This window comes from Oncorhynchus tshawytscha, linkage group LG10 (genome assembly GCF_018296145.1).
Source record: "Oncorhynchus tshawytscha isolate Ot180627B linkage group LG10, Otsh_v2.0, whole genome shotgun sequence".
NCBI classification, from domain to species: Eukaryota; Metazoa; Chordata; class Actinopteri; order Salmoniformes; family Salmonidae; genus Oncorhynchus; species Oncorhynchus tshawytscha.
In genome coordinates, this window is record NC_056438.1 from 37,795,183 (window position 1) to 37,810,924 (window position 15,742).

The 15,742-nt window shown below is 40.0% G+C and overlaps 1 protein-coding gene across 2 annotated transcripts in view; it reads left to right on the forward strand.

Moving 5' to 3' along the window:
- Positions 1-15,440, forward strand: part of retreg1 (reticulophagy regulator 1) — a 70,194-nt gene extending 54,754 nt beyond the window's left edge. For both annotated transcript variants that reach the window (XM_024419931.2, XM_024419932.2), the window contains 6 exons: positions 2,131-2,257; positions 2,935-3,019; positions 7,998-8,120; positions 8,217-8,287; positions 11,242-11,365; positions 11,548-15,440. In XM_024419931.2, the coding sequence (XP_024275699.1) occupies positions 2,131-2,257; positions 2,935-3,019; positions 7,998-8,120; positions 8,217-8,287; positions 11,242-11,365; positions 11,548-12,074 (1,057 nt within the window). In that variant the 3' untranslated portion in view covers positions 12,075-15,440. The remainder of the gene's footprint in view (positions 1-2,130; positions 2,258-2,934; positions 3,020-7,997; positions 8,121-8,216; positions 8,288-11,241; positions 11,366-11,547) is intronic.
- Positions 15,441-15,742: the final 302 nt, after the last annotated feature.

Below are 15,742 nucleotides of genomic sequence, written 5' to 3' on the forward strand. Positions count from 1 at the left end.
ATACTCCTGTTGTAAAGATAAGCAATTTGTTTAATATTAGGAAAGTTGAGAAATAAATATAGTAGGCCTAGCCAATAGAAAGCTGATGGGATCCTCGTTTTCTCCCGCAATTTCAACGCCAGTAGAAATGTTGCGCAACACGGGCTCTCGTGAACTGTTTGATTAGATTTTTGATTACATTTGCATTGATGACTACCAGGCAGGTTCAAGTTTTGTAGGTTACTAATGACCATCAGCATCATCAGAGCTTGAAGAAGCCTAATTACCGTGGAATTTGACTGCCTTCATTGACTGCCTTCATACCGGTGTGGCGGTAATACGGTCACCACAACAGCCCTACTTACTTCCCTATGTTTTTATGCGACAAAAACAAACAGATAAGTTTGCTCTACTGCTCATCCCCTTCCCCAACTCTCTCTACTCAAACATTATTCATTTTGTTACACATCAAAGAAAAACTCACCTTTACCTTCACTGATGTATTCAACCCTCTAGGCTCTGAACCAAACTAATTTACAGAGCAGCTAGAATGTTAATGGCTCATTTCCTGTAACTACAGCAATTTGTGTATATTCTTCAGCAATGTGTGTTATAAGGTGGGGATTATTTGACTGAAGTTTAAAGGGGTAATCAGCCCATTTTTGGACTTAAAAATGTATGATATGTACACATTGATTCTCTAAGCTCATGAGCTTAGTTTAACTGTCGTACCCCATCAGAACATTGTTTTAGCTTGTTTTACTGTTTGTTTACATTTATTTAGTTAACAAACACTATAGCCTCAAAACATGATTAAAACTATACATTTTATATGGATGGTCAGTCCTTGCATCCATAGCTCTGTCTATGAATTTGAGTGGTTACATTTCTCAAGCTCCATCCCTCAGCTTTTTACCGAAACAGGAGCGGGGAAAACACTGTTATTGTTTCAACTGTTGATTGCTACTTTAAGTAAACTGAGCAATGCATTACTAGTCGCACATTGTTGAAGAAAAGTTACAAATGAAATTATAATCCCAGATTTTAGTGATTTTGATTGTATTTTTGCACAGAGTCAGAAAAACAAACATGAACTATGGCTTCAGCTCGAACTAGGGTTACAAGGGTTACAGCTCAACAACATAAATGGCAGCAAAGGCCGATTTGGACTACATCTCATGGTGAATTACAAAGCAGCTAGCACGCTAACAGCTAATTTCCAATAACAATGCTGGTTTTCAAATCACGGTAACAACTGACCCTGCAAATGACCCTTGAACTGTAAGGTTGGCATTTTCATGGTGCAAAAGAGCAAAGACCAAACTCAATCTTTGCTCTTATGCACCATGACAATGTCTCTGTCAGACTTCGAGGGTCATTTGTTACCAGTGTTGTTACCTGAAATGATCCATTAGCATGCTAGCTGCTTTGTAAAATACCCTGAAACATATTACAAATTGGCCTGCTATTTATGTTGAGCTGGAACCAATGGGGGTTACCCTAGTTTCTGTCTGTTTCTGCGAGTCTGCGCTGTCCACCATTTACATTCTGACAGATACCAAGGCCCCCAGCTCCATATCCTAGCATGTCGTAGCAGTAAAGCATGTGATGGTAGGGCCTATAAAGTCACCTTTGATGACATGTACATTTTAGTCATTTAGCAGACGCTCTTATCCAAAGTGACTTACAGTAGCAATTAGGGTTAAGTGCCTTGCTCAGGGGCACATCGGCCGTTTTTTCCCCCACGTCGTCAGCTCGGGGATTCGAACCAGTGACCTTTTTGTTACTGGCCCAATGCTCTTAACCGCTAAGTTACTTGCCGCCCATACCTTATAGTATATACTAGAGCATGTGATGATCTAATGATAGCCCAAATGGAGTATGATACAGTTCTCATGTTGGGGTGCTAACCTTCCCTTTACAACTGTTTCTAGAAGGGGTGCTGATGTTGGTTTGATACATTTCTATGACTGTGCCAACTATATGGTACTGACGTGCTACAAAACTCCTGATACCAGATTTGGCTTTTTTTATGTTATTTTACTCATCCTTTATTTAACCAGGGATGGTTTTACAACCTTGTTAGCAGGAGAAAAGAGGCTGTGCTTGTGGTCACCAGTGATGGATAATTCTAATTCTCTATGACTCTAGCTGGGAGATCATTGATGCGGGCCAGGACAGCAGATCTGGAGCTGGGCTACAGGTCACAGACTCCTGGACGAGCTTCAAGCTCTTTCTGCAGGAGACCTCCTCCTTCAAGCAGCAGAATCCAGGCAAGGTGAGGCAAATGTGGTTTGTAATGCCTGATGCATTATTTTTTTATGACTAAATATTCAGTATTTGCCTTTAATCCAAATTGAAAAGTATGATTGATAAACTCAATTTATCTTAATTATTTTAGATGCAGCCCGACTCCTGCATTGTATGTCAAGTTCTAAATCAATTATAAAACTTGAGTCCCTTCTCTCCTCATCCTTGCAGCAATGTTTTTATCTTGTTATCAGTCACTGACAGTCACTCAATTAGCCATGTCAGCTAACAATTTTTAGCGAGCTAGCTAAACTTGTAGTAATCATGGTCAAATACTGACCTGGCATGCACGGCACGTGCCCAAGGGCCCCAACCTCCAGGGTCCCACATTGATTTTGTTAGTCCTTCTTACTCAGATATCATATTAACATGGCATAAGTCATTACAGCATGTGTAGTATTGCAGGAAATTAGCTGTAAAAGTGTACATTTGTTCTCTACGCCCCATGGCAAAATGTATAGAATTGCAGGAAACTATAACACACACATTTTTCTCTCCACCGTCAAGATCGGGCCACTAAAGTGTTTTGCCATGAGGTGGGGTGGGGGGGGGGGCAACCATCTTGCTTAGGGCCCCCAAAAATCTGGAGCCGGCCCTGGTTGCAACCTAATAAATGTTGCTCTCTTTCCTTCTTCCCCATCTTAGTTTTGCTTGCTGGTCTGCAGTTTGTGCACCTTTTTGGCTGTCTTAGGCCGCTACATTCCAGGTGTTCTCATCTTATATGTTTTAGGTAAGTTGTTGGGATCATCCAACCGTATCTTTGGACAACTAGCCATTATGCAAGGCACAAAATAATCTGGAGAATGTGTTGATTCAAACTGATGTATCATCACTTTAGTTGAGATTATGAAATGTCTTTAGAGTGGAATGTTACAACTCGTGAACCCAGCTTTAGGAACAAGTTGACATTCAATAAATTGTCCTCCTCCAATTCTGAGCTGAACTATGGTGGTTAACATTTGACATGCAGTATCTTTGCTTCATCCTATGATATTGTTTCACTATTTTAAAGGATGAATATATTACTGCTGATTATCATTCACTTGAAGTATGCAAGTGAATTGCTTTGTCCAATGCCTTACTAATGACTCCAAAAACGAAATATTCAGCTCTCTAAATACCTCGGAGGATACACGCTAGTGTGGTGGAATATTCTAATCAGGTAAGAGAGACTTTGTAATTTCTTCAAACAATAATATTTTTTCAATATTGATTAATTATTGCAATACTGAGGCTGGTCGACCCAACACCTTTGAGTATTGGACCTAGGGTCTAACCTTTACAGACAATGATGTTTCTTATATACACTAAGAATGCTTAGTCACGGCTGGTTCCACCTCTCCCATGCAGATTGGGGGGCACCATAAGCCACTTTGGATTTATCCTATGGTCATCTGCACCCGGTGCCGTTTCCCAGATGCAACGATGATTAGACACATTATCAATTATGTTCTACTCCCCCCCACGCTATCCCTGTCTCGGTTACACCCACCACATCTTATCTATGGAATGCCAGCTGTAGGTTTTTAGGATCCTCTCAGTTCACAAAGACATTTCACGAGAAAGTACTCATCAAAGCTATTCAATGCATAAACAGTATAGCATAATCTTGTAATTTGTCTTTCACATTAGCCTCTTTCAAAGAATTCAATGGTAATTCCAAATTGCCTCGCCAACAGGTTGTATAAGGATGTTCCTATCCTAGTTTCCCCTACAGTTTCAGAATTTTCCAGGTTGACATGGTATTGTGGATCCCTGGAAATGCAGTCCTTCCGTCAGTCTCACACTGCTTCCAATTGCGCTAGTTTAATTCCCCGCCGTCAGCAGTTCCACACACTTGCTACGTGCGACATATATGCATGTAAATGGCTCCTACTAGGGCTGTGGCGGTCATGAAATTTCATCAGCCGGTGATTGTCAAGCAAATAACTGCCGGCCTCATGGTAATTGATCGTTAATTAACATAAACACATTAACCATCTCCTGTCTTCCACGCATAGCCTACAAGCCACTGATGCAGACCTTTGGAACACCTACATTTTAAAAAGTCTAATAAATCCATGTAATACAGCCTACACCATCACAACAAATCCGTTATTTATTTTAGACAGGTCTAAAGAAGCATGATATGAAGAAAATGTAGTATATTTCAGGAGAACAGAATATCATACTCTGAGTTATCCTTATGTTAGGTCCTGATGTGGCTATGCCATATGGCTGTGGGCTACACTTGTTCATTTAGCAGACAAGAATTCAATGCCATTATTTTATAGTATGAAGAATACAATTGAACAAAGCTGAATAAAATATAAAGGATATTTTTTCCAAACGATTTGAGGGAGTGTGCACATGCGGCTATTCTGTGTTGAGAAGTTAACAAAGAGTCAGCTACTCCTATATGCTTAATTTAGAGTTATTTATGTAACTTTAGTTGTGATAAAAACGTTGGGCTACAGTTGAAGTCGGAAGTTTACATACACCTTAGCCAAATACATTTAAACTCAGTTTTTCAAAATATAAACAAATCCCTGTTTTAGGTCAGTTAGGAACACTACTTTATTTTAAGAATGTGAAATATTATTAAATACAATTATTTTTCAGCTTTTATTTCTTTCATCACATTCCCTGTTGGTCAGAAGTTTACATACACTCTATTAGTATTTGGTAGCACTGCCTTTAAGTTGTTTAACTTGGGTCAAACGATTCAGGCAGCCTTGCACAAGCTTCCCAACATGTTGGGTGAATTTTGGCCCATTCCTCCTGACAGAGCTGGTGTAACTGAGTCAGATTTGTAGGCCTCCTTGCTCGCACACACTTTTTCAGTTCTGCCCACAAATGTTCTATGGGATTGAGGTCAGGGCTTTGTGATGGCCACTCCAATACCTTGACTTTGTTGTCCTTAAGCCCTTTTGCCACAACTTTGGAAGTATGCTTGGGGTCATTGTCCATTTGGAAGACCCATTTGTGACCAAGCTTTATCTTCCTGACTGATGTCTTCAGATGTTGCTTCAATATATCCACATAATTTTCCACCCTCATGATGCCATCTATTTTGTGAAGTGCACCACTCCCTCCTACAGCAAATCACCCTCACAACATGATGCTGCTACCCCCGTGCTTCACGGTTGGGATGGTGTTTTTCAGCTTGCAAGCCTCCCCCTTTTTCCTCCAAACATAACGATGGTCATTACAGTTCTATTTTTCTTTCATCAGACCAGAGGACATTTCTCCAAAAAGTACGATCTTGGTCCCCATGTGCAGTTGCAAACCATAGTCTGGCTTTTCTATGGCGGTTCTGGGGCAGTGGCTTCTTCCTTGCTGGGCAGCCTTTCAGGTTATGTCTATAGGACTCTTTTGACTGTGGATATAGATACTTTTGTGGATATATGTATCTCTATATATAGATACCTGTTTCCTCCAGCATCTTCACAAGGTCCTTTGCTGTTGTTCTGGGATTGATTTGCACTTTTTGCACCTAAGTACGCTCATCTTTAGGAAACAGCACGCATCTCGTTCCTGAGCGGTATGACGGCTGCGTGGTCCCATGGTGTTTATACTTGCGTACTATTTTTTGAACAGATGAACGTGGTACGTTCAGGCATTTGGAAATTGCTCCCAGACTTGTGGAGGTCTACAATTTTTTGGCTGATTTATTTGGATTTTTCCCATGATGTCAAGCAAAGAGGCACTGAGTTTGAAGGTAGGCCTTGAAATTCATCCACAGGTACACCTCCAATTGACTCAACTGATTGGAGGCTTCAGAAGCTTCTAAAGCCATGACATCATTTTCTGGAATTTTCCAAGCTGTTTAAAGGCACAGTCAACTTAGTGTATGTTAACTTCTGACCCAATGATATTGTGATACAGTGAATTATAAGTGAAATAATCTGTCTGTAAACAATTGTTGGAAAAATAACTTGTCATGCACAAAGTAGATGTCTTAACCGACTTGCCAAATCTATAGTTTGTTAACAAGAAATGTGTGCAGTGGTTGAAAAACGAGTTTTAATGACTCCAACCTAAGTGTATGTAAACTTCCGATTTAAACGGTTTGTTTTGATTTTTAATACATTCTAAGGCTGCACGATGTGACTCTAATGATGATTTTGAAAAAAAGTTGCATGAAAGGCTTGAGCTCTGCTTTGTTTCTTGCAAAGGTTGTATACACTTAATCAGTCTCTCATTCACAATTTGACAAGCACATGATAATGCCTGGAATTTCCCGGCGGCATCCCCTTTGTGTGGCCGTTGTGCTGAATATAATAATTATAATTCCCTTCTCCAGGCTGCATGCTTCAAAGTACCTCTCACTCAAATGGCTCGCAGTCACGTGATTGGGTCTTTCTCACAGGCACATGTCCTTATCCAATTCCGAAGCACATATCGAAGATATTGGATGAACTGTCCACATTTTTCTTTTTGTCAGCCAACAAGATGAGTAGGCCTAACGAACATAAATCTACTATCCCCCATAGTACAAAAGTTGACCTGTTTTGTGCGATAAATATTTATTCCAAACCTGGTCTGGGACAGTTGTGGGATGGGATAGATCCCAAAGTAATACAACTAGCACCAAAAAAAGTTTTTAAGCAATGAGTCTGACACGACAGATTGGATCATTTAGCTAAAATGTTAATAAACTATTAGGCTATTTCTTAACATTATAAGCGCAGCAATGAGCACATTGCAGTAGGCCAGTAGGCCATTGCATAAATGCAATGTTCCATTCGCAGGAAAACACCATTCTCAAAAGTGACCTCAAATGCATTTATGCATTGAATGCTTTTATTATAAAGGTGGATTTTTATGGTGAAAACTATCTTCCCCAAATTTGAAACTCACATGCTGCTTATAAACGCCAGTTAGGCTCTAAACCTGTTGTAAAGCAGATTAATGTGCATAATTTTAAGACGATATTTGGCCACTCTAGTTGTGACAAACCTTATAAAAACATATAGGCCTGTGGACTAGGCTACATGAGGTGTGCGACTATAATTTTGAAAAAATCGTTTAAAAAAAGGCATGTTTTTTTTGTTGTTGCCTTTACTGCACTCCAGCTGGGCATCATTCACAAGTGATAATATATAATTCACAAGTGAAAGGCTAATATTGTCACCCATCAGACTATCCTTGATTTAATCTTGCCTTTACATATACTAAATAAAATATGTGTGAAATTAGTTTTGATTTAGAATGGACGATTATCATGCACTTAAATAGCAAATGGAAGACACTTTTCCATGGTTCATTTTCATGCCAGCCAGGTAGGCTAATATTGTACTCCTGTTGTAAAGAAAAGCAATGTGCTTAATATTAGGAAAGTTGAGAAATAAATGAAGTAGGCCTAGCCTATAGATAGCTGATTGGATACTCCCCTTTTTAATAGAGGCCATCACTCTGTTTTCTCACGCAATTGCATAGCCTACAGGAATGTTGCGCATTGATGTCAGAGTGATTAGAGGGACAATAGAGTGCTGAGTACCAGGCAGTTAGCAAGTTTTGTAGGCTACTAATGACCATCAGCAGCATCAGAGCTGGTAGAAGCCTAATAACAGTGATAAAGCGGTCACGTGGAATTTGATTGCCACCATGACTCGTGACTGCCGTTGTGGCGGTAATCCGATCTCCGTAACAGCCCTAGCTCCTCCATCTGTTAACTATGTCGCCCCCATATTCCCCCCCACCCCTCGGTCTCCCTCTATTATTAGTGCTGGGCGTCTTCCTGTGGCCACTGATGACAGCGCATGACTTTGGATTGTGGATGAAGCCAGTTCTGCAGAAGCTGGACTTCGGACTGGAAAGATTCCTTCAGAAAATCAGAGAGAATCATGGTAACTAACCACTCCAAGATCGCTCACACCCACACACACATGCACACACAATAATAACAGGTCCACAGATGTTTTATTCTGTGTTTTCTGTTTCAGAAAAGAGACTCCTTCTGGCACAAGCTGACCGGGAGAGTATTGAAGCCGATCTGTCCTCTCTTTTCCCCAAGGTTGGTTCATCCTTTGCTGTAATCTAATTAGACATGTGTTGACAATCATTGAAATTCAATGCTTATGATCCATATCTGGGTTTCGCAATAGTGGGGTTAGTTAGTTGTAAAGGGAGGAAGAAGGAAGGAACCATTTTTGAACTGGGAAGGTTCTTTCAGATCATGTCCAATAAGAACACAGATGTCAAAACATTTGGCTATGGAGTGCCCTACTGATCATGACCCAGATGATCTAGCCACAAAAAAACTCTGGTCCCTAGTTATGACCTCGTCACCTGACTCTGGGCCCTAATTATGACCATGTGACCTGACAAGGAAAAGGGACTACAGTTTTACCAGACCAGGTTCAGAAGGGCACATCGTAGCAAATGTTGTACAAAGGAAAAGTACATACAGTGGTTGCTCCACCAAAAGTTTTGCAATTATGCTGCAGCACATTGTAATTTGTTTACACCACGGGACTTAGATGTAATTTGTGGTTTAGTACAGTACCCTGCATCACCACCATTGCTCCAGACCAGCACAAGGGGGAGTTATAGCACTGATTATGCTTTTGGGTCCTACTGTGTCTCTAACTGACAATGAATGGGCGACATAAACCTAAATAGAAACTGATAATTGTTCACAACTTCAGTATTACTTTCTAAAACTGTTGTTACACTAGGTTTTTATTATTTTATTTTGTTAGGATTATTTTGCTCTTACTGTAGAAGTGTAGCCCACTCACGACCGGTCACGTTGTACAGCGCCTGAGTGGCGAAATGGTCTAAGACACTCTACAGATGCTGGTTCAATACCCGTGCTGACCTTGACTGGGAGACCCATGAGATGACTGTAGGATTTGGTTTCTCTCCCTCTAAAAACATAAATCATTCTAAATAACAAACTGGCTTTATTTACAAATTAGTAACAATGTCTCACCCCATGTTCAAGAATGGCCTTTTTCTCGCTCATTTTACATTATTTAAAAATGAATCATCTCCAAAATATTTTTAAACAAAGTTATTATTATTATTATTATTAATTTAGAATTATTTAAAAGCCCGTTGGATATTCTCACAGATATATTATTAACCCTGTTATTAGCAGGACAATATATATTGGTCATATTGGTAATGGCTCCCGAGTGGCACACTGAAAGCGCGAGGTTCAAGGCACGAGGGCAGGGGGCACGGGGTGGGCCATTGCACTAATAATGGCGCTGACTAGGGAAACGTTCCCGCTGTTCTTAGTGACAGTTTGCACATTCAAACGAAAACTATGTAACTAATAATGGCATCTTCATGCTTTTGTTAATAAAATAATGATAAAAATACTCTTTCAAAATGCCAATGTTTATTTAGTTATGGACCAATAACGAATTACTATGGGAATAAATGTCACTGAATTACAGAAATATTGGAACAAAGTAGGCTAATGAAGGTAAGCAAATTCTTTCTTACTGGAAAACACTCTTTCGAATACACACAGTCATGTTGTACAGCGCCATTATGGCTATTAGCAGGTAACTGGACAATAGACTTTTCTAAAAGGAGGGTAGGGGGAGAATTCTATCATCAAATGTATTTCTTCAGTTACATTGGCTGTGTCACAACCGGCCGTGATTGGTTGCAATCTTTATTCAGATTACAATTGCTCAATTTCATTTTTAAAAAATGAAATAACCTCCAAAATATCGTTATATATTATCAAGTTGATGGCACGGTCATATAGCGGCACCTACATAAAGCTGAGTGGTTCACTCATTCATGGCTTTGGATCAAAATAAATAAGTACTAACATTCTTTCTGATAGTTTTTAATAAAGAAATGTTTTGGTTATCCTTACTTTGACACCATGTACAGTATTATAATAGCCCATTATGGGCTATTAGCAGGACAATATACCTTTACCAACACCTCTCTGTATTTTGATACTTTGTGCATGGGGCCTCCCCAGTGGCGCAGCTGTCTAAATCACCGCATCGCAATGCAAAATGCGTTTCTACAGATTGGTTTTAAATTAGAATCCTCCAATCCTCTATATGTAATTATTGGTGGAGAGTCACGACATGTTTTTCGATATACTGTAGACCTACCGTAGGCAACATGAGTCTCACTAGTGTTGAGTAACATGCTGTTAAGTGGTGTAGGTCTTGTTTATTTAAAAAGCATATTGAAGTTAGAAGCAATAGGATTTGAAGCAATAGCCTTCAACTATTTTAGCACTGTTTCACGCTGCTCTGAGACAAGCATGGGGACTGGTCTTGATAAATCAATGAGATTTTTTTTTGGACTGAATCTCCTTTTGGGTATTGGTTAGACTACAATTATGGTGTAGAAATGTTATGCTCTTAGTGTAACCTTTATTTAACTAAGCAAGTCAGTTAAGAACTAATTATTATTTACAAGGACAGCCAACTCCTTCCTGCCCATCGGGGAATTGAAAACTGGTCTCCCGCGTGCCCACATGACACGGGAATTCTTTAGCTAAATAGCCAAGTACTGTAGCCTACTCCCGACCATCACGTTGTACAGCACCATATTTTCCGTTTCATCCTAACAGAAACCCAGAGGGTTTTTCGTTTTAATTTAAATAGAAACACCATAATATTAATAAAATGAATTAAATCAGTCCCATATACTATGTTACAAAAAAGGTTTTAAATTCTCTAGTACAGCCACTATTGAAGGCTACCAAATGCTTTTCAAAGATGACCTCTGGTGGTCAAACCAGCACGAACTAGCATTAATGGTACCAGTGGTTGGCACTTAAATAACATGCCATAGAATTCTACGGCACCACGCAAGCTGTGCTGCAGTACGATGCAACGTTTAAAGGACAAACCACTGTACTGTATGTATTCTTATTTGACTGTTCAGGAAGTAACTTTCTGTTTCCAAAAAAAAAATGTCCTACCGAACATTACCCAGAAAAAAGTAAGGTCCTAATAATGTTACTTTTACTTGCAACAGTTGGACTCCACAGTTTGTAAGGAGATGTCGATATCGGATACAGAGGCCTCTGATGTGACGTGGACAGACAACGGAACATTTAACCTGTCTGAGGGACATACGCCCCAGACTGAGAACTCAGATGGTGAGTGTTACTGTGTGTGTATTCCATTGTGAGTACATATGCAATATTCCAAACATTTAGGATCAAGTGCCGTGACAAGTATTTTCAATTGTGTGATCGCTTTGTCAACTCAAAATGTCACCCTATAATACAAAGTAACTGTAATTCACATTAACAACATGGTTGTTTTTATTTTCCTGTAGACCTAGACAGAGAAGAACTATTCATAGGGGGCCTCCCGGAATTCCCCTCCTTGGACAACGGCACCAATGGGGAGGACGATGACGACCTGAGCATCGGCCTACCCACCCCCCCTCCCCAACCCCAGCACAGCAGAGCCAAGGGGGGGTCCGTGCCCCCGCTCCAGGGGGACCCTTCCACCCAGGCCATGGAGTTTGTCCACAAGATGGCAGGCAATGTCATTGCAGCCGCCGCCACCGCTGTCATTCAGGAGAGGCTGGAGGCCGCCATCGGTAGCACCATACCCACAGACCCCCACCCCAGGTCCCTGCTGTTCCCCAACCCCACGACACTGCTGCCCCTGGACCTGGCAGAGGAGTCGTCATCGGACAGCGATGTGGAGGAATTTGAGCTGCTGGACCAGTCTGAGCTGGAGCAGCTGGAAGGGGAGCTGGGCCTTGGGGCGAGCGCAGCAGTGGCAGCCAAAGAGCCCAAAAAATCATTGTCATCTTCCAGTGGCTTCTTTTCAAAACTCCTGGGCCGCCATTGATTAGAGCAGGGGTGTCAGGAGGATGTGGTGCAGGTCTAGTAGGGGGTTAGAGGGTAGAGGGCACGTGGAGACAGAGAGAGGCCTTGTTTGGGAGGTGGTGGGTGGGGAGGTTAGGGGTGCAGAGACTGGGGGTTTGGCGAAACAATATGGTGTTGCATTCTTTTTCCAGTTGTCCTAATAATGAATTCTCCTGCATTACATGATCGATATGTTCGAGAGCGAGAGGAAGGGGGTGTTCAGCAAGTATGATGCTATATGGAGATTGGAGATGTCAGGGGGCTGTGTTGGTGTGGTGAGAGTGACTTTTATTTAACAATTTTCACATCATCAACCTGTAGTAAAGTTATGGGTAGCAATGGAATGGAATGTGGTGGTGTTTCTGATTTGCTGCCAAAAGGACTAAATTTGTGTTTTGTTGGTTAATTTCTTCAACAGATGATCAGGTCTATATAATTATCAAACATACATTAGTAATGGAAAGGAAACACAGTCTTTGTTTAAGTATTAAAATACTAATTTTAGTAATACAATTGTAGGCAGAAGTTGATGGAGAGTACATATATGATAGTTCTCCCCAAGTTCTGCAAAGTGTCTAAGATATCCTGTAACTCATAGCCTCCCCAATCCCCCTTACATAACTTTCCCCAGCAACAACATTTTAATAAATCTAACCTCCCCTCTGACAGCAGGAACCATCTTATCAGCAAGTAAAATCTCAGAAGTGGGTTTGACCAAAACTTGATCTTTCATCACAAGTATAGAGTCATAACAATGTGAACGAGTGTAAGCATCTTCTGACAAGGGACTGGTTTCATCAGGTCTGTGGCAGCCTTGTGTTCTCAGAAAACCAGATAACCACGGTGGGATCCAGATAGGAGGAGTCTGAACGTAGACGCCTTCTGATAGTGTCTGAAGGGAACAACACTCAAAACAGGTGTTAACACACACACACAGGTCTCCTGAGGAGACCTTACAATTTATCATAACATAATTTAATGAAACCCTATTAAAGGTATGAGGCCTTGGTTTAACCTTCTTTAGTTTCAAGATTCATACACTGCCCGATTGGGCCCATTCCATCACCCATTAATCTACAGTACAGCTTAATTCGACCAGACCTACGACAACGATGACAATCATCTGTGCTAACAATGGAACCAATTGTTCAAACCCATACTGTTTGTGCATCTTGGTTCTTACTGAAGCACAAGTAAAGTAACAAATCCTATAGTTAACTGGAACATACAACGATGGGATGACAGATAATAGTACATTTATATTTTGTATAATTTTTTTTCTTTTTCTAATTTTGTATATTGTTCATGAAGCCATAATATAGGTGAGGGACTTCACATTTTACGACATGCAATAGGTCTCACGATATTATGCATGGTAATCTTTTGACGTTTAACGGATGTTCAGTAACACTTTTCTAAAAGAGATATTCCTCTCAAATCTAACATACAACCTTATATTTTGAGTGGAACATCCTGTTAAAGTTCATTGTCTGGGATGCTGACAAATGACTGACACAAGAATGTTGTAATTTCTCTTTGAAAATTGTGTGACAAACCATTTATAAGTTCATTGGGCACTGACTTTTTTTCCTGTCAATGTTTCCTTGTCTGGTGACTTTGTCAGGATAAAGTAATTGAACTGAAATAGCACTTGATTCATTCTGCTTGTGAATGTTTCATCAGTTGTCACAAACTAGTGTTATGTCAGTGTTGTGACAGAATCCATGTCAGTCAGGTAGCAGTATTATAAAGCTGTTATAGCTCTCTACACTTCAAGCAAAGTGTTGCTCCACATTTTATTTGTACTTGTACCTTATTATTTGACAATGCAACTAGGCACTTGGGACATAATCACTTAGTAGTGACAGTTTTAAACTTCATGCAAAAAGAATGTAAGATCTCTTTCGTTGGACATGAAAGATTCACCATAACAGCTTGCACGGTACATTATTGAGGTTGTCTGCCGATCGCAAAGAGGTCATTTAGAAAATTCACCCCAAAATGTTTAGGTGGGGATATGCACCTGCAAGTTGCCATTGTTACTGTGTAATTTGTTTGAAGTTAGTGTTCGCCTTCTTCAGTAAAGTTGAAGGGCTAACTGAGCTCAATATGTCATAAGGAATTGACCAGGCACACAAATTGGGGAAAACAAACATTATTTCCTATTGACCCCCATTGTAAAAGAGCCAACTTCGTCATAGATTTTTTTGTTGTGTCGAAAAGCTGTAACCAGGTCAAAAATCCCGACCTACGGTTCGCAATGCTCCCATGTAGGAAAATAGAGCCTGGGAGAAGAGCCCTTTGGCTTCAGGCTATTCGGCATCGGAGAGTGGGAAATTGTGGGGACCCGGTATCAAAGTAGTCTACACGTAGCTATGTGTGTGGAAAACACTTAATGACAGATATAGACATTTAACTTGATTAGTATAGTCTGTTTGTAGCTACTTGTAGCTGTATAGTCCATTTGTTTGCGTTTTTGGTATTGGCTAGCTTAATGTTTCGGTCGTAGCTAGCTAGCACTCACTCTCACGTGGCTGCTAGCACCATAATGAAAAGGGGCATGAAGGAATTCCTATAATATGCTCTTCTAAGTAGTGAGAATGCTCGGTGAGCAGGCAATGTTAAAAATAAATCTTTAGACGTACTTTTCTTAAATGTAGTTTTGTAATTGACTAAAACAAGCAGACAACAAGAGAAAGGTCAAGTTGTTGCTGTGAGCCAATGGGGTAACCACAGGTTTTTTTGCCAACAGGCAGGCAGGGCCTGCTGCGTTCTATCTAATACCGACTGGGACTATCCAAACGAAATAATAAAAGTTATCAGACCAGGCTTGTGTTTCCGATGATTGACAAGGGTAGGAGGTACATCCTGGGGGAAAATATATTTCATATTGCGCAACACTTAATTGATTATTGAATATGCCAATAATAAACCCCTGTGCTAAAAACAAGATTGACAACGTGTAATAACCATTAATTCTTGATTCTCCATCATTATAGCCTGCCTTTTTCTAAATATATGCTATGACTGTCAAGACAAATATATGCATTTTACACCACGGAATATGAACATATAGCATATAATCAGGAGTTTAAACAAGCCATTTATTGATTAACAATAGCCATGAGTTATTATGCATTCTGTTCGCTATCATGGCAGTATGTGATTGCCTTACAGTGACAAATCCACTGAACTGTGTCTTCTTTAAACTGCTCAATAGTTTCTTCACATTAGAAAGATCATCTTACACACTTGTGAGTTGTTAGTTATTTGTCTGAAGTGAAGCATAAGCAAAATGTAGTTGTATGTAAATGATCAAGAATATTATTAATAAAGTGTGAAAATGTAACACCTTGTGATTTCTCTGTGTGTGTGAATTCTCCTCAGAACAAGCCACACATTTCTATAACCTTGTATTTGTGTTTTTTGTCAAGTACACTAAAATGCTTAGCTTGCAAGCCATTCACAACAATGCAGTAGTCAATATCAAAATACTATAACAAAATATATATATATATACACAGTACCAGTCAAAAGTTTGGACATACCTACTCATTCCAGGGTTTCTTTATTTGTACTATGTTCTACATTGTAGAATAATAGTGAAGATGTCAAAACTATGAAATAACACATATGGAATCATGTAGTAAC